This window comes from Mustela nivalis (assembly GCF_964662115.1).
Source record: "Mustela nivalis genome assembly, chromosome: 5".
Taxonomy (NCBI): Eukaryota; Metazoa; Chordata; class Mammalia; order Carnivora; family Mustelidae; genus Mustela; species Mustela nivalis.
Genome location: NC_139024.1, coordinates 31,312,986 through 31,336,599, shown reverse-complemented (window position 1 = coordinate 31,336,599; position 23,614 = coordinate 31,312,986). Strand labels below are relative to the sequence as shown.

Below are 23,614 nucleotides of genomic sequence, written 5' to 3'. Positions count from 1 at the left end.
CAATATAATACTATGCACAAATAACTAGCTTAAATTAAAATGCAATTTTAAAGCCTGGAGATAAGACTAGCTCATGAGCTCCATGACAGTATCTATTTTTAATATATTACACATTGTACCCTTAGATTCTAGTAAACACCTGACACAAATAAGCTCTCATATTCTTTAGATGAAAGAATATATGAAAGAACTAAAGTTAAGTCAGGTCCTTTATGGTATGTATTTATTTCTGGCACACAAGAATTTCGGTTTTCAACATACAGTGCTATCTTGAGAAATTCACTTAAATTCTATTTCCCTCAAAGCTTGTCTTTAAAACTAAAGAAGGGGGTGCCTGGGTGGCTCAGTGGGTTAAGCCTCTGCCTTCAGCTCAGGTCTTGATCCCAGAGTCCTGGGATCGAGTCCCGCATCGGGCTCTTTGCTCAGCAGGGAGCCTGCTTCTTCCTCTTTCTCTCTCTCTCTCTCTTTCTCTGCCTACTTGTGATCTCTGTCAAATAAATAAATAAAATCTTTTTAAAAATAAATAAATAAAAATAAAGAAGGCACCTGGCTGGCTCAGTTGGCAGAGCATATGACTCTTGATCTTGGGGTCATGAGTTTGAGCCCCACATCAGGGGGTACAGTGTGTGTAAAAAAATAATAATAAAATAAAAGTAAATATAAGAAAACTAGATTGAGATGTCCTATTACAGCACCTTTCAGGTTTTATAATTCTGTAATTTTCTTATTTTTTGTTATTACATCATGGGCTTCTGAATCAGGACAGACATCTATTTGAATCGTGGCTTTGCCACTGTAAAACTAGGTAAGCTGGGGCGCCTGGGTGGCTCAGTGGGTTAAAGCCTCTGCCTTCAGCTCAGGTCATTATCTCTGGGTCCTGGGATTAAGCCCTACTCAGCAGGGAGCCTGCTTCCTCCTCTCTCTCTCTGCCTGCCTCTCTGCCTACTTGTGATCTCTGTCTGTCAAATAAATAAATAAAATCTTATACAAATAAAAAATACTAGGTAATCTGCTCAACTTCTGTGAGTCTAAGTTTATTTATAAAATGGGGATAAACAAGCACTAATTCAGAGTGCTATGAGATATCATTTACATAAAGCACAGAGCTGCAAGTAAATAAATATTAGTCCTTTCTCTTGAGAATCTAGACAATAATAGCGATGTTAGAATAAGAGTGAAAACTACTCATACTAAGTGATATTAGAATTTCACAAGCACTGATACGTTAGAATTTTACAACTCATTATTATTTATATCAAGAACTTAGATGCACCCACTTCTGACAAAGCTGATTAAAAAGAACTTTAGGAGAAAGTGGTCCTTTTTCAGTCTCCTTCATGCTGTGAAGAAACACCAACAAGGCTGAGGTCAATGGTCCAGGGCTTGAAAGTTCCACTATTAATGGGTCCTTTAAAAACATGATCAACTCTATGTCAGAAATATGCAATTTTAAAATTAAATATTATTAAAAATCTAGGAGTTACATTTTGCTTAAATGAACTAAGTTGCCTTAAGTGTATCAAGAAACTTCATTCCTACATATATAAAATGAATATTAAAAATGGAAATTGGAATTAAAAGCCTTACCTTCAAAAACACAGGTATTCGCATATCCTCTGCCCCTTATTTAATAAAACTATTAGCTTAAAAGTAAAATCACCAATCTTTAGTTGCTCATTACTGTCCCTTAATGTGCTCTCTCCTAGATGCGCCTGGCTGGCTCAGTCAGGAGAGCACGCAATTCCATCTCAGGGTTGTGAGTTTGAAGCCCACATTGGGTGTAGAGATTACTTAAAAAAATAAAGTCTTAAAAAAAAGTGTTCTCCTAAAAGCAAAATTACTGATCTACCTGATACGTGTACTTTACATATGATCACAAATTACATTTGTTAGCAAAACTCCATACCCTTCTTTGCCCCAAATAGTTTACTAATAAAATAAGGAATGGGAAATTATGTCACAAAATTGGTACACCACTCTCCCTCTTTACCAGGGAGAGTCATAAAGCTTAACAAAAGCAGGTAGACTTGTGTGAAGAAGAAACCCACTTTATTCTAGAATTTTTAGTAACCCCCTTTCCTTATAATTAAAAACAGATCCCTAGTATAATCTTAGGACATTACAGAACATTATTTTTTAAGACAATATCAAATACGTTATCTCATTCATGTATTCATAAAATACATGTATATTTCATATATACATATATATTACATACATACATATATATATTTCATACCCACTATCCTTAAAAATCTATCATCTGACTAAAACCACAGAAAGGACAGGCTATAATTCTTCATAGCTTCTGAATATCAAAAGTGCTCTCTGCCATGTTGAAGACATGAACAGACATTTCTCCAAAGAAGACATCCAGATGGCCAACAGACACATGAAAAGATACTCAACATCACTCATTATCAGGGAAATGCAAATGAAAACTACAATGAGATATTACTTCATGTCTGTCAGAATAGCTAAAATCAAAAACGTAAGAAACAACAAGTGTTGGTGAGGATGTGGAATAAATGGAAACCTTGTGCACTGTTAGTGGAAATGCAAACTGGTGCAGCCATTGTGGGAGACAGTATGGAGGTTCCAAAAATTAAAAAATAGAACTACAATATGATCCAGTAATCACTCTACTGGGTATTTAACCAATGAATACAAAAACACTATTTCAAAGGGATACATGCACCCCTGTATTTAGTGCCGCATTATTTACAATAGCCAAATTACAGAATCAGCCCAAGGGCCCATCAGTTGATGAACAGATAAAGAAGATGTGGCGGTATACACATATAATGGAATATTATTCTGCCATAAAAAAAGAATGAAATCTCACCATTTGAAACAACATGGATGGATCCTGTGGGTATTATTATAAGGGAAATAAATCAGAGAGAGAAAGACAAATACCACATGATTTCACACATGGAATTTAAAACAAAACAAAACCCCCAAAACCAGCTCATAGAGAATAGGGGATGGTAAATGGGGAAATGAAATGAAATGAAATGAAAATGAAAGGAAAGAAGAAAAAAAAAAAAAACCTATGAAAATCCTACAGTTAACTTCATTCCTGATGCTAATGAAAGGGACTGAATATTTTTGCCCTACTCTGGGTATTTGAGGCAAGGATGTCTGCTCTCATCATTTCTATTCAATATGTTACTAGAGGTTAGAGCCAGTACAATAAGGTAAGGAAAACAAAAGGCATATAGATTGCCAAGGACAAAGTAAAACTGGTGATTCAAAGAGCAGTGATCTACACTGATAGTTCTCCAGCTCAGGTCAACTCTATGTCCCAAAGACCGAAGACCTAAGCTTGAAACTCTCCTCTTAGAAGAACACAATCGAAAGTGATCAGCTATAATATCTAATTGCCACAGTCATCTCAAGACACAGTTCCACATGTAAAGTACCTAACATTTAATCACATTTAATAGGAAATATTTTCAAATGACGAAGCACTAACTCCCAGTGAGTAGTTTTCACTACCTCACTACATTTTAGCAGAGGGCACTGGGATCTGCCATAAAAATTTTAAGGGGCTGAACAGGCAGTAAGTTTACAGGCTGCCTTTTCAACAAAGAAATACAACAATACTGTCTTTCAAAACTTCCTCCTTGGAAGAAAAATCTAAGATTACTACATTGGGCTAAGAATTTTTAGAACTCCCCTTTCTGAAGTGTTTTCAAAAGGCATGAGCTGTACATACATTCTCTTCCTCCAAAACACACACACACACACACACACACACACACACACCACTTTCTAACAAAAAAGTTATTACTGGTCTCAGGGCCCTCTAGGCAAAGACTACCAGGAACACACTAGTAATTGAACAAGAGGGGTTTATTACTTGTTGCATTTAGGAAGAAAACACACCATGGGAAACCACACGGTGTCTTAAAAAGACGGTGTTGGAAAGAACTGATACAGGATATGTCTTTGGTTGAATAATCCAGGGATGAGTCTAAGGAAACAAAGGTTTGCTCTCAATGGACTGCTGTCAGAAAGTGGAGACAATTCTTAGACTGGTATCTCAATAAATCTTATCTTTGAGTTACGGTAACCAAAATTCTAGTCTCTTTGGGAGACAAGAATGAGGCTAAATCTGTAATTAGCAAAGAAGTCACAGTCTCTCACTTTGGTCATGAGAGGGTGCTTGGGATTTTTCTAAGCGGTAGACTAACCTTGCTTTTGTCTGAGTTTAGAAAAAATTATCAAGTGGCTTTACTTTGTCTTATTTTATCAGTCTCTGAGTAACCTGGCCTGAGGTTGGTATTTTGAGTGAGACTGAAAAATATGGCCTAATTGTGGTGCCAGGCCAGCTTCTGAATATTAAGGGCTGCTTTTTTTTCTTTCTTTTTTTTTCTTTTCTCATTAGCTTAAACCTATTTTCAAACTAGGCTCCAAAAAACCTTTAGATGCTCACTATTAAAATAAAATCTAGTTTTAAAGAACTAAAATGTCATATTTAAGCAAATGCTCCAAAATAGGAGTCCTAGACATTTTGCTCAATAAAGTCCAAACCCTTTTGTTTGAAAGTTGCCATAATATTTTTGTATCGTTTGGCCCATGATATGTTTGAACCACATATGTTTGGAGGTCTTACTTTAGAATTTAAAAATCAGATTATTTTCACAAAATGCTTTTGAATTATTTTTTTCAAAATACTTTTTCAAAACACCATCTCAGTTAACAGTGCTGAGAAATACAAAAGATCAATTTTGGCACCATCAGTGGCTCATCTAAAAAGAGCAATTATCCCAGTAGTCATTCTTCTTACCAGCTGAGAGTCTGGAGAAGGAAAAATCTTGAGTTTTGTCCCATTTTCTTTGTTCTCATTCATCAGTTCCATAAGAATGTAAGATTGTGCCAAGTTCTAAAAGAAAGCAAAAGTAAAAAGTCTTCTGATTCGGCTGTCATATGCCTCTGATTCTATGGAATAAATGGTCCCTTCAACTCTCAATGTCATCTAGCAGAGCAAAAAATAATTTTAAGTTTTAAAAAACCTGACTGTGCACATTTCACATTTAATAGATGTCCGTATTATGGACAGAACCACAGTAAAACAGAGAAGGACTTCCAGAAGCACTGTGCAAAAATGAGGCATATATATGTAAGCAGCAATGGCTACAGACAGCCTAAAACAAAAAGAAAATGGAAATTTCTAGGCGAACCTTCAGCAGTGAATTGCTAGTTTACAGGTGTGTCGGTAAATATAAATTAATTAAAGTTATCTTTTACATTTTACAAAGATTCCTGATGGCTCTTACCTGCATGACTGCATTAAAAAAGCAAGTATTTCCTAAATTTGAAATTCCTTTCACAGACGGTACACTGCTGCCTTTTCGTCCCTTCTTTTTTTCATCTGTTTCACATTTTTCCTCACAAAGTTTTAGGATTCTAGAAAATGCACCTAAGTTAGAGAAAACATAACTGTCATAAGACATAAAATCAAATATATACATAATAATAATAATATTATATGTAATAATATACATAATTTGAAATAATTTGAATACATTAATTAAGATTTTCCCCTGAATTGGTGTCCCTGAAGGGCAAGAATACAAACACAAATAAATATCTCCAGTTTGTATCTTACTGCTATATATTTAAACTCCATACAACATTGAGGGATATATTCCAGATGAATTACATGGTTAGGTATAAAAGAATAAAGTAAAAAAAACACGAAGAAAACATCCAGATTTCTGTTCCTAAACACTATTCCTAACTAAAAGAAATGAAGACTCCTTGAGGAAAAGGCTGATTCTACACCTAGGACAGCAAAGAAACAAAGTAAGCCTATAACATTTTTATTGTGCCAGAAAATAAGGAAGTGCTCAAAAAAAGTGATGAGTAGGTCAAAAATACACATGCACCATTCTGAACACATTTCCACTGGTCCACTCTGGGACAACCTGAATATGAAAATAAAAAAGGGTTGTAGTAGTTTACTATTCACTGAACATAATGAGAATGGCTCAGAATCAATAACAGGTTTTTTTTTTTTTTAAATTGGAGGAAAAGGGAAAAACTCTTCCATACAAGAAAATGCCAACTAATATACAGAAGAAATACTGGAATTGTAAAATTGCCATATAATAGCAATTTTTTGTATTGTTCTTGCAACTTTTTTTATAAGTTTGAAACAACAAAATAAAAAGCTTAACAAATTAGAACTATATTATAATATAAAAAGTAAAATGCCTATATGTATGGTATAGAAGTACATGTTTGGGGTTCACTGGTTTATGTTAATAAAGATATGAAAATTATATCAATTCATCATGTTTCAAAACAATTCGAAAAAGAACAATTTCTAACTTTTACAAACTGACATGATCACATCTATTGAACAGCAAATTACTTTCTGAATCAAAATATAATTTGAGGGGCACCTGGGTGGCTCAGGTCAGTTAAGCAGCCAACTCCTGATTTCAGCTCAGGTCTTGATCTCAGGATCAGGAGATGGAGCCCCATGATGGGGTCCATGCTCAGCGTGAGTCGGCTGGAGATTCTCTGACTCTCCCTCTGCCCTCCCCCCACTTCTGTTTTCTCCCTCTCTCAAATAAAATCTATTAAATCTATTATATATATACAATTTGGAACAGGAAATTTCCAAGTTCTCAAATCTTTTGGTTTTAACCTAAGTATTCTTTTTCTTTTTTTAAAAGATTTTATTTATTAGAGAGAGAGAGAGAGAGAGAAATCACAAATAGGCAGAGGGGCGGGAAGAGAGAGAGAAGCAAGCTCCCAGGACCCTGGGATCATGACCCGAGCCAAAGGCAGACGCTTAACCAACTGACCACGGAGGGGCCCCTAACCAAAATATCATTTTTAAATTCCTTTCATCCTTCAGATTTTGTAGTTCTTTGCAACTATGTGTTTTATTCATCTAATGTGACATACTGCCTTGCACTGCTAATTAATTTTTAAATATTTGACTGTCTCCCCAGTCAGACTGAGGGAGATCAGAAAATGTCTCACTACTGCTCTTTCTGCCATAAGGGTGTAATGTTGGAGAGATCATATATAAGAAAAATTCAATATAAATGAAAACATACCGGATTAAACAGGTTCAGTAGCACCTCAGCCCTCCGTGTTTCTGATGTGTTCTTAAGAGTAAATAAGTTAAGACACCCCTCCCATCCTGCCCTTCAACATAACAGCACTGAGGGAGAGGAACGGGGCTGGAAGTCGCCCTCTTTTCAGGAACAGAAGCAGAAAGCAAACACCATAAAAAGAAAGTGTAATCTAAGGTAGGACAGACTGATGTTATACGCATCCTGTTGGTTCAAATAAAGCTTGACTCAGCACTTGTGAATTTTGCCAAAAAAAAAAAAAAAGGCATCCATTAAGGGGGGTTAATAAACTTTCTAATAAGCTTTTCATAAGGATTAAATGCAGAACGACTATCTGCAAAGCACCTGGCAAGGTAAGCACTATGTAAGTAGGTGAAAACAGCCTAGAGAGTCTACCCAAAATTGTTACTTGTGCCAAAACCCATACCTTCATAAGCGATACTTCACATCCATTGTTTATCTGCCCTCATTTTTTTCTTCTCTTTAATCATTTCCTGTAACTTCCTGGGTTTTTGCCCTCAAGCTTAGCTTTTATTTCTAATCGATTTTCAGAACTGCTAATATGAGTCTTGCCTTTTATATTGACTGTGTGGTTTTCATACCTCATTGAGAAAAATGAACGGTGGTTTCTAAGGGTTTTTTCATTAAGTAAATCTACTGCATGGAAAAGATTTTTCTTTTTTCTTTTTTTAAAGATTTTATTTATTTATTTGACAGACAGAGATGACAAGTAGGAAGAGAGAGAGAGGAGGAAGCAGGCTTCCTGCTGAGCAAAGAGCCGGAGGTGGGGCTCGATCCCAGGAGCCTGGGATCATGACCTGAGCCGAAGGCATAGGCTTTAACCCACAGAGCCATCCAGAAACCCCGGAAAATATTTTTCTTTCATGTCTTAGCAACTTTTATCCATGATGTAATATTTTCCCATAAACCGTATTACCCATTTTTTCCCTTTGTATCTGTTGGCTTATTCTTTTTTTCTTTTTTTAAGATTTGAGAGAGTGCGCACACACACAAGCAGGCAATAGGGGCAGATAAAGAGAGAATCTTAAGCAAACTCCCTGTTGAGCACAGAGCCTACACGGGGCTCCATCCCAAGACCCTGAGATCATGACCTAAGCTGAAATCAAGAGTCAGACTGCTTAACTGACTGAGCCACACAAGTTCTCCTGTTGGCTTATTCTTTAAACATGACTGGTTGTTACAGGAGGTCTGTGTCCAGATACTGAAGAGTTGTTTTGGACTCTGAACCCTGGAGTTCTGAATTAACACAGAAAAGAACTAGCAAGATAGATCTCTTCTCCTGTCTTTCATATATTAAAACAAGTAATAATTAAACTCCATACTAGAACTTGGGGGGCAAAGGCTGGTAAAATCAATAGAAAGGTTACTCAAGGGCAGAAACCAGGCACACAGAGAAGGAAAAGCAGGAAAAAGCAAGACAGTATTCAAGCCTGTAACTGGATGTAAAATGAAAACTGAAAAAAGCCAGTCAGTGGTTAAGAAGCACTGCACAAACAAGAGGAGGCCCCATATGGCCCCTGGCTGGCTGTGCACATGGGAGCCATCCACCTCGTCATTACATCTGAGATTCCAAGTCGAGCCTAGAATCAACTGGTCTCAGCTCTCGTTCTTGCTGCTGCCACTAGATGGCTTCATAGTGACTTTGAAGAGATTTCAGATGCTAGAGTAATTAACAAATCTTTTTAGGCAAGGTTGTTACTCTGATTTTACATTTAAAAAACACAGTATCCAACAGGTTAACTGATTTGCCCAAAGTCATATGATAATCTTTTGATTATAAATCTATCGCCATTTTACCACCTAATTTCTTCTCCTGATTTATGTACTATGAGAAGAATTATAAAAGATAGGAAGGCAAGCGTCTTACATACCAAGGTATATACAACCCTGAACAAAACACTCCTCAAAAGTACTTCCTTCAGTTAAAGCTGCCAGAATTTTTTTTTTTTTTTTTTTTTTTTTTTTTGCTTATTAACATGAAAAAAATGTTGGGGAAAATAAACTGCAGATGATACTAATGTATATATGTAGTATATATGTCTATATGTGTATCATATATACTATATATGCTAATCATATATATGTAATATTTTTCATATTTTTGTATTTTAATACATTAATCGTTCACCTGAAAAATACTTCCAGAAATAAATTATACTTTATTCTTACAAGAACAAATAGCATTTTTAAAAACTGTAACATGCAAATGATTATGTATCTGTGTACCACATTACCCATCAGTTTTCAAAACATCTGGGATAGCATCCTAAAGTAAACAATGTTCATAAGACCATCTGGACAAAACTGCGGGCAAAAAAAAAAAGCATAAACATATGGAAAAACAGATTTTACCCTTCCCTTCAGCAGTAAGGGATGACAAATGTCGAACCTAGATATATCCACGCTTCACTGTGCGATGCTTTTCAGCACCACCTGGCTCTCCATGCAGAGCCACCAAATATGGACAGCACTGCCAGAAAGAACATAGCCACAGGGCAATCGCAATAAAAATAGTTTATTTCATGGTTAAATAGCCACTTCACACAAGTGGCAAGGGTCTGTTTATTGACTTCTACATGTAAGTCTGTGAGAACATATTCACAATTGTGCTGTTAGACTTAAATATTACATAGATCAGATAATTTAACTAGAAAATAAAATGACATTTTCTAAGAACTATTCAAATGTGCTTAATTTTTTTTAAGATTTATTTATTTATTTGAGAGAAAGAGAGTGTGTATGAGTGCTGAGGTGGGTGGGTGTAGAAAGAGGGAGGGAGAGAATCTCAATCAGATTCCCTGCTGAGAGCACAGCATGACACGGGGCTTGGGGCTCCATCCCTGGACCCTGAGATGATGACCTGAGCTGAAATCAAGAGTCAGACACTTAAATGACTGAGCCACCCAGGCACCCCTAAATGTGTTTTAAAGTGCAAGTTTTTTGTTTTACTAAACAGCACATTTATAACATGTAACAATTCAAATACAACTGATTTATTAAATTTCTGTTGTCTCAGGTACTATATGAGCCACTATATTTGATTTATATTTGATTGCTTATGACTGATGAGTGTAAAGACTGATATATAGCCAACATAGAGATACTGAACCTCAGATTCATAACATCTTAGCAAAACTTTTAGCAGTTAAGTATATATGCTCACATTTGCTCACTAAGAAAGTATCAGCTGAGAATTTAAGATTCTAGTTTAAGAGTATCTGACCCGCCTGGATGGCTCTGTCATTAAGCATCTGACTCTGCCCCTGACCCCTCAAATAAATCTTAAATAAAACAAGGGCATCTGAATCAGTCTCTCAATAATTTGACATACTGACATGTGTGTGTGTTTTAATAAAGAGTAATGCATTATTAATGAGGAATGATTACCGATCATTTTGTTTATAGAGACAACAATGCTTTCTCAATCTGGCAGGGATTTCAGGTCATTCTCACTTTACGAACTCTTCCTTTATAAACGCAGAACTAAATGCACTAAGGACTGAACTTCAAGGTGTTCTGAAGTACAGTATAATTAAAAGGATAAGGCTGGGGTTGCCTAGGTGGCTCAGTGGGTTAAAGCCTCTGCTTTCAGCTCAGGTCATGGTCTCAGGGTCCTGGGAATCTCTGCTCAGCAGGACGCCTGCCCCCCCACCCCCCGGCCCCGCCTGCCTCTCTGCCTACTTGTGATCTCTGCCAAATAAATAAATAAAATCCTTAAAAAAAAAAAAAAAGGATTAGGCTGTTACAGCAATAACAAAAAAGACAAACTATACAAAATTTGATTACCAATGATTTATTTTGTTCTCAACTTTTACCTGAACCCATGAAATGCCCATAATTAGAAAGATTCATCAAAGATTTTCAGGGTTATAAGGTTATTACATCAAAAGGGATTTACTCTAGCTTACCCTCCTTATCTTTTTATATTACAACACTGTCATCAGATATTGTACTTTCGTAATAAGATAAACATAGACCCAGAAGACAGAGAACATCAAGAGAAAGCTTCAGGCATTCCAGATATAATTATTAAAGCTCTTTTAGATCTCTGTCGTTTCCCTTTAAGCCTTGAATTTGAGTACTCAAAGAGTTTCTGGTTAACTGAATAGACCTGATAGGTTCTATAGATACCTCAGGTCTTGCAAGATAGAAAACTGGGTGATCACAGAACCAGAAAAGAAAAAAATTTTTTTTTCTTCAACGACTTGGCTAAGACTATCTAAAAAGTAATCTTATGTAGCTCAAATTTTCCTATCACAAATATGACCCCAATACAAAGTTCCTATGATTTTTTAAAAATCAAATTTAAAAATATCAAACCAAAAAAAAAAAATCAAACCAGACATATATTAAAATGTAATGTGCAAGAAATTGTAGGTGAATATCTTTATAATTGCAGAGTATAAAAGCCTTTCAAAGCATGGCCCAAAAGACTAAAAAATCTTTACAGGAAAGATTGATGGATCTGGTAATGATGACATTTAAAACTTCAAACTTCATTATTGCCAAAGAATAAAACCCCTAAAAACTGTAAACAAAGCTAAATACAGGAAAATAGGGATTCTTGTCAACTATACCCTCTGTATAATCTTTCTGGAAGGCAGCATTACAACAGTCATCAAAATTTAAGGTGTGTTTCTCAACTCTCCAAAATTTAAAAAAAAAAAAAAAACTACCTACAGAAATAAAGAGCAAGTACAAAGAGATGCAGCTTTCATGGGAGAAAAATGAAAATAGTGACTAGTAAATTTGTTGCCAAGCAATATTTTTTTTCTGTTATTACCATCTTATTGTAATTTAACACATTTCTCTGGTATTTAAATCAAATGGAATTTGAAAATATAATGTATTATTTGCCTCAGGAGTACAGGTCTGTGAATCAACAGTCTTACACATTTCACAGCACTCACCAAAGCACATACCCTCCCCAATGCCCATCACGCAGCCACCCCATCCCTCCTACTCCCCTCTACTCCAGCAACCCTCAGTTTGTTTCCTGAGATTAAGAGTCTCTTATGGTTTGTCTCCCTCTCTGGTTTTCATCTTGTTTCATTTTTCCCTCCCTTCCCCCATGATCCTCTGTCTTGTTTCTCAAATTCCTCATATCAGTGAGATCATACAATAACTGTCTTTCTCTGACTATTTCACTTAGCATAATACCCCCTAGGTTCCATCCACAGTGTTGCAAACCGTTGCCAAACAATATTAAATGTCTACCTTTTCTTAAAGTTATAAATATTTTTAAATTACCTTGGTGATTTGTAAATTACTTTGGTTAAACCAAAAAGGGAACCCTGGTGATTCCTGAGTTTCCCACGAGCACAAGGAAAGTAAACTTATTTTGTAAATTGCTTCTTTAAAGGAAGAGTTTGAGAGCATTATTATATCTGATAATTGCCCCCACTGTAGAGATGATGATGAAATTAAAGCACACAGTTTTTAGTGACAGGAGATTCAAACCCAGGCAATGTGGCTTCAGAATCCACAAATTTAACCACTATTATCTACTATTTGTCTGGGTAACAATGGTTTATAAGGTTAATAAGTTGATAACTTAAGACACGAAATGCTAGTGGTGATATGAAAGAAAAGGCCACTACTCTTTAGCAAAGGCTGAATGTAATCAATTGCCAGATGTCTTTGGTGTGAATTTATACCTTATTAAAGTTTATAGCAGCCTTCTCAAAGGGTTCCTAAAAAGAATTAAGCCCTAATGCCCGAGGCACTCACTGTATACAATTAACTTCTCTCTGTGTATTCACAAAGGAACTAGTTAGTACTATCTTTGAGAGAACTGAGAAAATAGTCACTCAGATAATTTTGTGTTCTGTAGTTTGGATGGAGAGCTGTGGATTTTTATCCCTACAGGTAATAATAAGTTATTTTTAAATGCCCAACATCTTTTTGTCCCTAACCTCTTTTACACAGGAAAGTTAACTATTTTTAGTACTTATTTTTGAAAATTCAAATAAATTTAAGAGATGTTTGATGGTCACTTTATAGCAAAACAAAATGTATTCCTTTTTTACAAAAAGCTATAAAGTACCACATTATATTCAAATTGTTACTATAAAAGGGCACAATATTATTTATCCTCAGACACATTATTTCAGATCTCAAACATGCCAAAAAAAAAAAAAAGATACAGCAAACTTATTCCTAATAAAACTGAAAGAACCAACATAACTTGTATCTTTTTATACCAAAAGCATAAGCTTAATGAATTTAACAGAATATATTTCAGGCCCTCTTTAAGCTCTTTGAAAGTGGCATCCCCCCGTATTAAAAATTATGGGCCAATATTACTCAGAAAACAATATGGGATTGTCAATCATCCATCTAGTTCATAAAAAGCAAATCAATATTCAATGCTATTAGTTTTTCAGGAATACCTATATTCATTAAGTAATTGTAGAATATTTACAAGACATTTACAAGACTATCAAAGTGACATATCTCATGAACCTGAAGAGAACAGTGACCCACTTTTTAATAATACATATTTCTTGGTTTTCACAGTAAAGTTTTCTTGCTTTTTTAAAAATCTTATATGTGACCTTATTTTATGGGGATTTTATTTGTTTTCAATTTTCTGGTATGTGTTTGAGGGGGAGATGTAGACAGATTTTTTTTTTTTTTTAAAGCAAATCCTAGCATCAGATGTGAAATCTACACAGCTGTAAGCATTCTTCTGGGAACCTGCACTGGGGTTTCCTCAACTGCCTAATGCAATTACCTAAACCAGTCATGTAGTATTAATGTAATTTGCCCATTTCTACAGCTGAAAAGTTTAATCTTTGAAGAGTAAAAAGAAAAAACTTGTCTGCCCTGCTACTCCTGTACCTTGGAAGCAAATAATAATTACTTCACCTGTCTATTTTCAAAATTCCACAAACTCTTAGTGAACCATTAGCCTCAGAAAATCTTCAGTCATATTAAATTGATACTGCCACATGACTGAGTAGGCATATATATATATATATATATATATGCATTTCTGTCTATCTCCATGTTACTGTTAGTGATTTTTCTAAAATACAAAACTAATTATTCAATTCTCCACTTAAAATCCTTTAGTGGTTCCTAACTGCCTACAGGATATACTCTAAACTTAGAAGGCCCTTCAAGATCTGTTTCTACCTACATCTAGTCTAACCCCCTCACCACCCCCCAGCTCAAAAAACTCAACCTACAGCTCTATAGAATTCCCTGAACAAATCAAGCTCCCTTATCAATGAGCTATTTCCTCCACCTGAACATACACCCCTTTCCTCTTTGTCTACCTAATTTCTACATATCCTTCAGCTCCTCGCTCTGAAGGCTCTTGCTCTAGGGGCACCTGGGTGGCTCAGCCAGTTAAGCATCGGACTTTGGCTCAGGTCATGATTTCAGGATCCTGAGCCCTCACTCAGTGGGGAGTTTGCTTCTCCCTCTCTTTCTCCCCGCCCCCCAACCCTGCTCATGCACCCACTCCTCTCTTGCAATAAATAAAACTAAAAAAAAAAAAAAAAAAAAAAAGCTCTGGCTCGAAATAAAAATAGCCAGCCTACATTCACTACTACTCAGAAGTATCCTCATAGTCCCCTGCACTTGCACCATCACAGCAGTACGTAAGCAATCATTAACCAATTAAGTGTGATTTGGCAATATCCCTCACTTGACCAGAAGATCGATAATAGCAGAAACAGAAATAGATCTGTTTCATTCACTATTGTATCTTCAATATCTAGCACAGCATCTGGCACAAGGTAGAAGCTCAAGTATAATAAAAGCTGAATGAATAAATAAGATAATTTTGAGATTAATAGGGCTTTTTTGGTGAAAATGCAAAGCTTTTCCTACTTCTTCAGTAAAAACTCATCACATGCTAGCTCAGTTCAATTCAGCAAGTATTTACTGCTTAGACACACTGAGAGTCAAAGAGAATATAAGCCAGGGTACAATCCTCAAGGAACGTGCAGTTTCATAGAAAGACACATAAAGTGGGTAATGAACATTAAGGAGAGCACATGATGTAAGGAGCAGAGGGTATTATATAAGACTGAGGAATCACTGAACTCTACCTCTGAAACCAATATTACATGTTAATTAACTGAATTTAAATTAAAAAAAAATTTTTAAAAAGACACACATACAGGAAAACTAAACACCACAAAACCTTGTGTTATTAGATTCTCTAGTATGCTGCACAGAAGTAGGAAAGATAAGGTAAAAGACTGGGACAGTGTCCTTGAAGTAGGGTGTGAGCTGAAACTCAGGGCAAATAAGGTTGAAGACAGAAAATGCAGACAGAAATATGCTAGTTCAGCAGTTCTAAAAGTGGATCTGAAGACACTCTCTTCCTTTCCCTGGTCCATAAGGTCAAAAGTATTTTCATAATAAATCTAGGACATTATTTGGGGTTTTTTTTCCCCCTTCCATTCATTCTCAGTTATATAATGCAGTTTTCTAGAGAGTAGACACCATGGTATCATTGACTGAATACAGAAGTAGTTAGGAGAATGCAACTATTTTTATTAAGCTAGACACTAAGGAGCTTTACAAAAATGTAAAACAATGCCTTTTATTAAGTTTGTGTTGCTTTACAAAAAAGTTATCTTTCCTTAAAACATTATTTGTGTTAACATGTCATGGAAATTATTGCTATTTTTAAGTGATTTAATAAATACTGTAATTTTTTACTTTAATTTCTAATGTGATAAATATTGATAGCTATAACCTACCCAAGCAAAACGCTTTAAGTCCTCACTTATTTTTTCAGAATCTAAAGGGCTACTGAGACCAAAAGCTGAGATTCACTGAGCTGGTGGTATTTACAAATGGTTGGGGCATTGGCTGAGATTCTCTGCACAGAGTAGCTAAATTAGATGTATTAGAAACGAAACTGTTCAGACTGTAAAGTACAGGTACAGGCTTTGCTCAGCAGTTATTTTTCTTAGAGCAAAATATAAACAGAATCCTTTAAAAACATTCTTATCTTCCCTCCTAAAACACAATTTAGTTTCATATTTTTGTTAAATTACCATATACATTTTTGTATTTCTACAGTCTTCACAATTATCATTTAAAATAGTTGCATAATCATAATCGGCATTCCTACAAACCTCAACAGAACTTTCAGATCTGATTTTTAATGTATTTTATAAAAATAAAGCCTCACACAAGAAAAAATACTGCAGATTACTATCCCAAAAAACATATTTCTAGAATGTCAATGCATCTTATTTTAAATCAAACTTGCCTGAGAGATATTGTAGCTTGGAACAGAAAGATAATGACATTTTGACCTGGAACCTCAGGAAACCTTGAATTGAGAACTATGTCTTTCCCTAACTTTGAAGGCTTGACACACTCTCTAACTCCCTCAAGAACCTGTTCCCATTGTCCCAGGTGCTACCCATGGTTCCACAAACACAATTAAGGGTTACACTGGTGCTTCCCACTACCTGAAATGATTGCTTTTCTCGTCTCTGCCTACCCAAAATTCTTTCTTTAAGGGTCAGCTTGAAAGCCAACTCATTCGCAATTCTTTCTCTGTTCTTTTCGATTGAACATTTCAACCCTTTTTGAATTTCTGAAGGACTCTGTTTGAACATCACTCAAAATACAACTCTATTCTGCTTATTATTGTTCTTGAGGATAAAAACTCATCAATCTCTATTCCCTAAAACACCACGGGAAAGAGGGAGGAACTGCTGAGGAAAATGAGGCTCAGATGAACTGTAACCCGCCCCAGGTCAAAGAGCCAGTGACTGAGAGAGTCAAATTTGAATGCCAGAACCCACACTCCGACAAAGCCCATGTTCTTTCTACTGACCATATCTTTCCATGCTCCCTACCTTATATCCTTTATGATAATAAATACTCAAGAAATAGAAATGGAATAGATTTCTATTCATTCTATTCCAATAGAAATGGAATGAAATCAGACTGGCTTTATTTTTAATCTCAAAGAACCTCTAAGATGGAAAAAAAATCCAGATAAAATATTTTCTGTAATTGTACTTTTGCCACCCCCAGATAGCCCCACATACCTTCTCATGGCCAAAAAAGCACATTAAATGTGCAGTCTTCAGGAGGCAGCATTAAGACCCTAAGCCATTCCTTAAGTGTTAAATGTCTAGCATCATCATATTTTCCTGGTTCTTTATTTGAGCAGAATTGGAGCTATGACTAGTATGCTTGGGACAGAGTAATGTTTCAATACATGTTTGCTGAGTAAATAAATGAGTGAAAAAAAATAATCATTTCTACTGCTGTCCGGAACCCATGTTTACCTCCTCCAGTTCCTTTGCCAATTTGTTTGCCATTTTTGTCTTGAGCAATAGCTAACAAAAATGCTTGTATGTTGGGTTATAGAAAATATAGCTAACGACTGTATATTTTAATTTTATTTTTCAGTTTCTGAATGCCACCTACTAAGCAGTTCAATTCTGCACCAAAGGTGTTTCAAAATGATCATGTCCATTCACCCATTCACCTAGTACCAAAACCCTGAGGTGAGTTTGGATTCTCCCCACTCTCCCTCACCCTCTATATCTACTCCACCCACCTTCCACCAGTGCCCCTCCTGGGTTCTCATTTGCCCTACCACAACAACCTCCTCTGACCTTCTTAATGATCTCCTCACCTTTGCTCTCAACTCCAACAGTCCATACAGAAATCAGAGTAATGTTATTTTAAAAAGATGAAACATTCATCTCCCCCGCTCGAAACACTTTAAGAGCTTCCATTACACTTCCGATGAAATAAAAATTCTTTACCAAGGAATTCCTTACAGTATCCTTCACGAACTCACACTTATTTTCTTTCCCCACTCACTTCTTCATTTCGTTCTACTCTCTCCCAGCAAACCACACTCCAGCTCTACTGGCCTTTTTTGATCACTGTGACCACTAGATTATTACCTATCCCTGCAATCTCTTCTTTCCTTTGTGCTCATCAGAAATACATACACATATTTTTGGTCTGTCTGTCCCACTATACTGTACACTCCAAAAGGGCAATATAAAACTGTTTTTTGTTTTATCACTAATATTGAATAAAGTATAAAACCCAGTATGTGGTAGGCACTTAATATTTCTGAATGAAGAAATGAAGAAACTGCTTCCCTACACACTCTTCATTTAGATTAACATGTGTTATACATAGTTTATATGTTAGACAACAACACACATAACTAATGAAGTTTATAATATATAATACATTACTATTGAATGAGAAAGGATTTGGCCTCTCAGTAACCAGGTACCTGAAAAGTAACCCCTCTATCCTGGGATTTCCAGAGGGACAGGAATGTCTTTCTTATTCTTGGTGGGCCCCTAGACAATTTATGCTGATAAGAGTACTCAGGATGGCAGCTAGCCATGCCAGAAAGACCAACGTGTGATTAGAGGGCTGAGGTACCAGAAACTGAGTTCAACTATGTGGCCAATGATTCCAGCAGTGGTACCTATCCAATGAAACACCAACTAAAAACTGTGGACACCACAGCTCTAGATACCTTTCCTGGTTAACAATACTTTGTGTGTCTGATAAACATCAGTGTGCCAGGAGGGTAAAGTGTCCTGACTCCACAAGAAGATACAGGAGATTCATGCTTGGGACTTTTCTAGTTCTTGCCCTATGTGTCTATTCTTCTGGCTGGTCCTAATTTGTATCTTTTTCCTGTTATAATAAAACTATAATTTTAACTATAGGACTTTCCTGAGTTCTCTGAGTCATTCTAGCAAATTATTCAATCTAAGAAGGATAGTGGGAACCCCTAAATTTATAGCCAGTTTGTCAGAAATGTGGACAGCCTGAAAGCACGGGAGCTTGAGGATGGTGTCCAAAGTGAGTTTAATCTTGAGTTGGACTAAGCAAGCCCTTAACCTGCAAGGTTAGCCTAACTCCTGGTGGTTAGTGTCAGAACCACACTATGATTACATAACGAAGAGCAGATATCACTCCATAAACAGGTGTTGGGCACCATGCAAGCATTTTTACATTCACCATTTCTAAATTTTCAGAAAACATTATTTCTAAGGCTCACAGTAACCGCACACATTGGAATTATCATCCTAATTTTTAAAGTAAGCAAACTAAGAAGTAAAGGACACACAGATAGTAAGAAATTTAAGTGGAGCCTGAATTCAAACTCAGCACTGGTCTGACTCAGAAGCCCACGATCCAGTCACTACCCTGTCTAGCTTCTCATATTAGCTACGTAAATACAACACAACATAACATCACAAGATTACCACCTAAGGATGCATGGCTCTTGTGTGGAGAGCTCTCAGTAAAATCTAAGGTACTACTTATGAACTTATAAACTCTCTGTATTAAATATAAACTATTATACATTAATACAAATTTCTTTAGCAACTGCTTAACTTACCTGTTTGTGTTTTAGAAACATGCTTCTGGAGAAAATCAACTGTTTGAGCCAAAACCTTCTTATTACACTGTGTTGATAATTTTTCATCACATTCATAACACCTGAAAAAAATATAAATATGTAAGTAAATATGAAATCATCTTCAATAATTTTGCACACCAGGTAATAAAGTAGTAAAGTTGATATTTACCCAGTCTTGTCTTTAAAATGGGGGGGGTGTGTAGGGGTGCCTGGGTGGCTCAGTGGGTTAAAGCCTCTGCCTTTAGCTCAGGTCATGATCCCAGGGTCCTGGGATCAAGCCCCACATCAGGCTTTCTGCTCAGTGGGGAACCCGCATCCTCATCTCTCTCTCTCTGCCTACTTGTGATCTCTATCTGTCCAATAAATAAATAAATTTTTTTAAAATAAGTAAATAAATAAAATGGGGGGGGTAATATACGTAGAGTGGGGCATTAGGTAAGTCTAGAGAAATGAGCAGGAGAGAGTTCATACGGAGCCTTATTCAAATTAAAGTTCTAGTACTTTATACTAAGTGTAAGGGAAAGCCATGAGGAGTTTTTTAAGCAGGGAAGTGATGTGATCCAATCTGTATTTTTTTTTTAAGATTTCGTCCATTTATCTGACAGACAGAGATCACAAGTAGGCAGAGAGGCAGACAGAGAGAGAAAAAGAGAAGCAGGCTCCCTGGCGAGCAGAGAACCCGATGTGGGGCTCAATCCCAGGACCCTGAGATCATGACCTGAGCCAAAGGCAGAGGCTTAACCCACTAAGCCACCCAGATGCCCCAAGAGTGATGTTTTTAAAATACAGATTGGAGGGGCACTTGGGTGGCTCTCTCTGTCAAATAAATTAAAAAACAAACAAACAACAACAACAAAAAAACATCATTCTGGCAAATGTCAGATGGAGAAAATCAGGAATAGAAGGTCAGGGTAGAAGCAAGAGAGAAATGAACAGATTTATTTTATGGAAATTACAGGTAGAAACAGAGAGGTATAAAAATAACTGCCATGCCAGGGCGCCTGGGTGGCTCAGTCGTTAAATGCCTGCTTTTGGCTCATGTCATCTCAGGGTCCTGGGATGGAGCCCCACATCAGGCTCCCTGCTTGGCGGGAGGACTGCTTCTCCCTCTCCCACTCCTGTGTTCCCTTTCTCACTGTGTCTCTCTGTCAAATAAATAAATAAAATCTTTTAAAAAATAATAATAACTGCCATGGAAAGTGGATGAGGATAAGTTGGAGAATCTCAAAGAGGAGCAATTTTGCCCCTCAGGAGACATTTGGTAATGTTTTGAGACACGTCTCATTGTCACAACTGGGGAAGCTGCTGGGTAGACAGCTAGACCTCCGGTGACATACAGGGCAGTCCTCTCACAGCAAAGAACTGTCAGCTCAAATGACGACAGTCCTGAGATCCAGAAATTCTGGTCTAGAGGAAAGACCTGCTGAGAGTTGGGAATGTTTAAAGTTGGTTGACAGGTATGGAGAATATCATTATACCATTTTGTCTACATTTGTTAAAGGATTTAAAAATGGAAAGGGAAAGAAAGTAAGTACTAGGCTTCTGACCTGAATACTTAAGTGATGGAGATGCCACTTATAGAGAGGGGAAGACTGGCTAACTGTTTTGTTTTATTTGGGGCTTAGTTGGGAAGAGAGTTCCCAAAGATTTTCAAAAGCACATTTCTTTCTAGAAAGCTGCCCTCTACTAAGTTTACTCATTAGTGCATATAGTATTAATAAAATTTTTTTCTATGTATTATCATTACTTGCTTCATAATATCTTACATATCTTCATAAGATCCAATGGTTAAATAAGAACATATATTTGAATATATTGAAAGTGTTTTATAAATATTAAGTGGGTTTTTTTTTTAAAGATTTTATTTATTTGACAGAGAGAGATCACAAGTAGGCAAAGAGGCAGGCAGAGAGAGAGGGGGAAGCAGGCTCCCTGAGCAGGGAACCTGATGCGGGGCTCGATCCCAGGACCCTGAGATCGTGACCTGAGCTGAAGGCAAAGGCTTTAACCCACTGAGCCTCCCAGGCACCCCTAAATATTAAGTGTTATGCCAACACACTACATATTCACAATCTTCTTGTAATTACTAGTGGTCCTGAGATTAATGGCTACAAACTAGGTCTGGGTTCCTATTTTAAACAGCACTCAAAATTCAGTCAAATATTTACTCATACACAAAATACAAATATTACTTTATTGCTTGCATACAGAAATACACATGTATGGGGCGGCTGGGTGGCTGAGTTGGTTAAGTGGCTGCCTTCAGCTCATGTCATGATTCCAGGGTCCTGGGATCAAGCCCCCAATCGAGGTCCCTGCTCAGCAGAGAGCCTGCTTCTCTCTCTCACTCTGCCTGCCGCTCTGCTTACTTGCGCTATCTGTCAAATAAATAAATGAAATCTTAAAAAGAAAAAAAAAAAAGAAAAGAAAAAAGGAAATACATAGGTACATAAACCTGTGAAGGAAACAAACCACAGAAAACATTCCCAGAATATCTTTTCTAATATACCATGATGGAATTCAAACAATGTTGTTACCAGATTCACACTATTATACACCCTCAAAATTTACTGATGTAACTATTGCCAAAAATAATAAAAATTGCTCATTTGCAAAATATTGAAATATCAAGAAATTTTTACTTGCTATAAAATATATTGTCACTTTAAGAATACAAAAAGAAAATGTAAATAAAAACTACACAATGGCAGTGGATTTGGAGAAAAAAGGACAGCTCAACATGAATTAATACTACTTGTTCCCATTAGAAATAACCAAAAAAATTTTTTTTTCTTTTTTTTTAAAGATTTTATTTATTTATTTGACAGAGAGAGAGCACAGTAGACAGAGAGGCAGGCAGAGAGAGAGAGAGAGAGGGAAGCAGGCTCCCTGCTGAGCAGAGAGCCCGATGCGGGACTCGATCCCAGGACCCTGAGATCATGACCTGAGCCGAAGGCAGCGGCTTAACCACTGAGCCACCCAGGCACCCCAAAAAAATTTTTAATTGAGCTTCTACTTGTGTCAGGAACTACTGTAAATGCTTTACATGCATTTTCTGGTTTAATTCCTCACAACAGCCAGAAGACTATTATCATTTTTAAAATAATTGGCTCTCCAGAAGTATAATACTTCCTTTTTACAGATGAGAAACTAGAACACAGGAGGGCTCACAAATCAGAAGGTAATAAAAGTATAGGGGAAATGCTATACCTTTCAACCAAGATTTAAGTACTTTAATAAAAGCACTCACCTGAAAAAGTAAAAAGATAAATAAAAGCACTCATCTTCTATGTTAACTTTAAGTGCTAAACCAGTGCCTTTTAACACTGGTCAGGCGTAAGAATCACATATGGAATTTAACAATATAAAAGCCCTGATTTAACAGAAGACCAATGAATGGTACCAATGGATTTTTCATTCCACCTCTGTGATTCTGAAGAAAGTCAGAGGTAAGAAGCCACTACGCTAATAATTACTACCTGTTAAAGCAGCATTAAATCCACCACTGAGCAACACTTTATTAGCCATAATTAAATCAAATCTACTACATTCCTTTCTTTTTTAGGGTTTCCAAGTTTTTTTTTTCTAGTTCAAGTTGGCCTTTAATCAAAATTAGTAAAGTTTTCTACTGAAATTGTTAAACTTTTTTTTTAAGATTTTATTTATTTATTTGAGCACACACGTGAGAAGGGGGAAGGGACAGGAGGAGAAGCAGACTCCTTGAGGAGCAGGGAGCCTGATGTGGGGCTCGATCCCAGGACCCGGGAACCAGGACCCTGAGATCATGACCTGAGCCGAGGGCAGACGTTTAAGTGACTGAGCCACGCAGGCACCCCAAAAATTGTTAAACTTTTTAAGGTTTAAGAATTAGATGCAGGGGGGGTGCACCTGGGTGGCTCAGAGGGTTAAAGCCTCTGCCTACGGCTCAAGTCATGATCCCAGGGTCCTGGGATCGAGCCCCGAGTCGAAGGGAGCCTGCTTCCCCCTTCTCTCTCTGCCTGCCTCTCTGCCTACTTGTGATCTCTGTCTGTCAAATAAAAAACAAAAAATCTTAAAAAAAAAAAGAATTAGATGGGGAAAAGAAAATAGTCCC

General features: G+C 36.6%; 1 protein-coding gene across 7 annotated transcripts in view; it reads right to left on the bottom strand.

The window, feature by feature from the left end:
• The window catches only part of USP45 (ubiquitin specific peptidase 45), a 73,537-nt gene that overhangs the window by 36,498 nt on the left and 13,425 nt on the right, over positions 1 to 23,614 (bottom strand). For all 7 annotated transcript variants that reach the window (XR_014312141.1, XM_082731878.1, XM_082731880.1 and 4 more), the window contains 4 exons: positions 19,501 to 19,601; positions 5,286 to 5,428; positions 4,796 to 4,891; positions 1,278 to 1,408 (listed from right to left, as the gene is read on the bottom strand). Coding sequence is in view for 6 of the 7 variants with exons in the window: in XM_082731878.1 (XP_082588004.1) it covers positions 1,278 to 1,408; positions 4,796 to 4,891; positions 5,286 to 5,428; positions 19,501 to 19,601 (471 nt within the window). In the remaining variant the exon portion in view is untranslated. The remainder of the gene's footprint in view (positions 1 to 1,277; positions 1,409 to 4,795; positions 4,892 to 5,285; positions 5,429 to 19,500; positions 19,602 to 23,614) is intronic.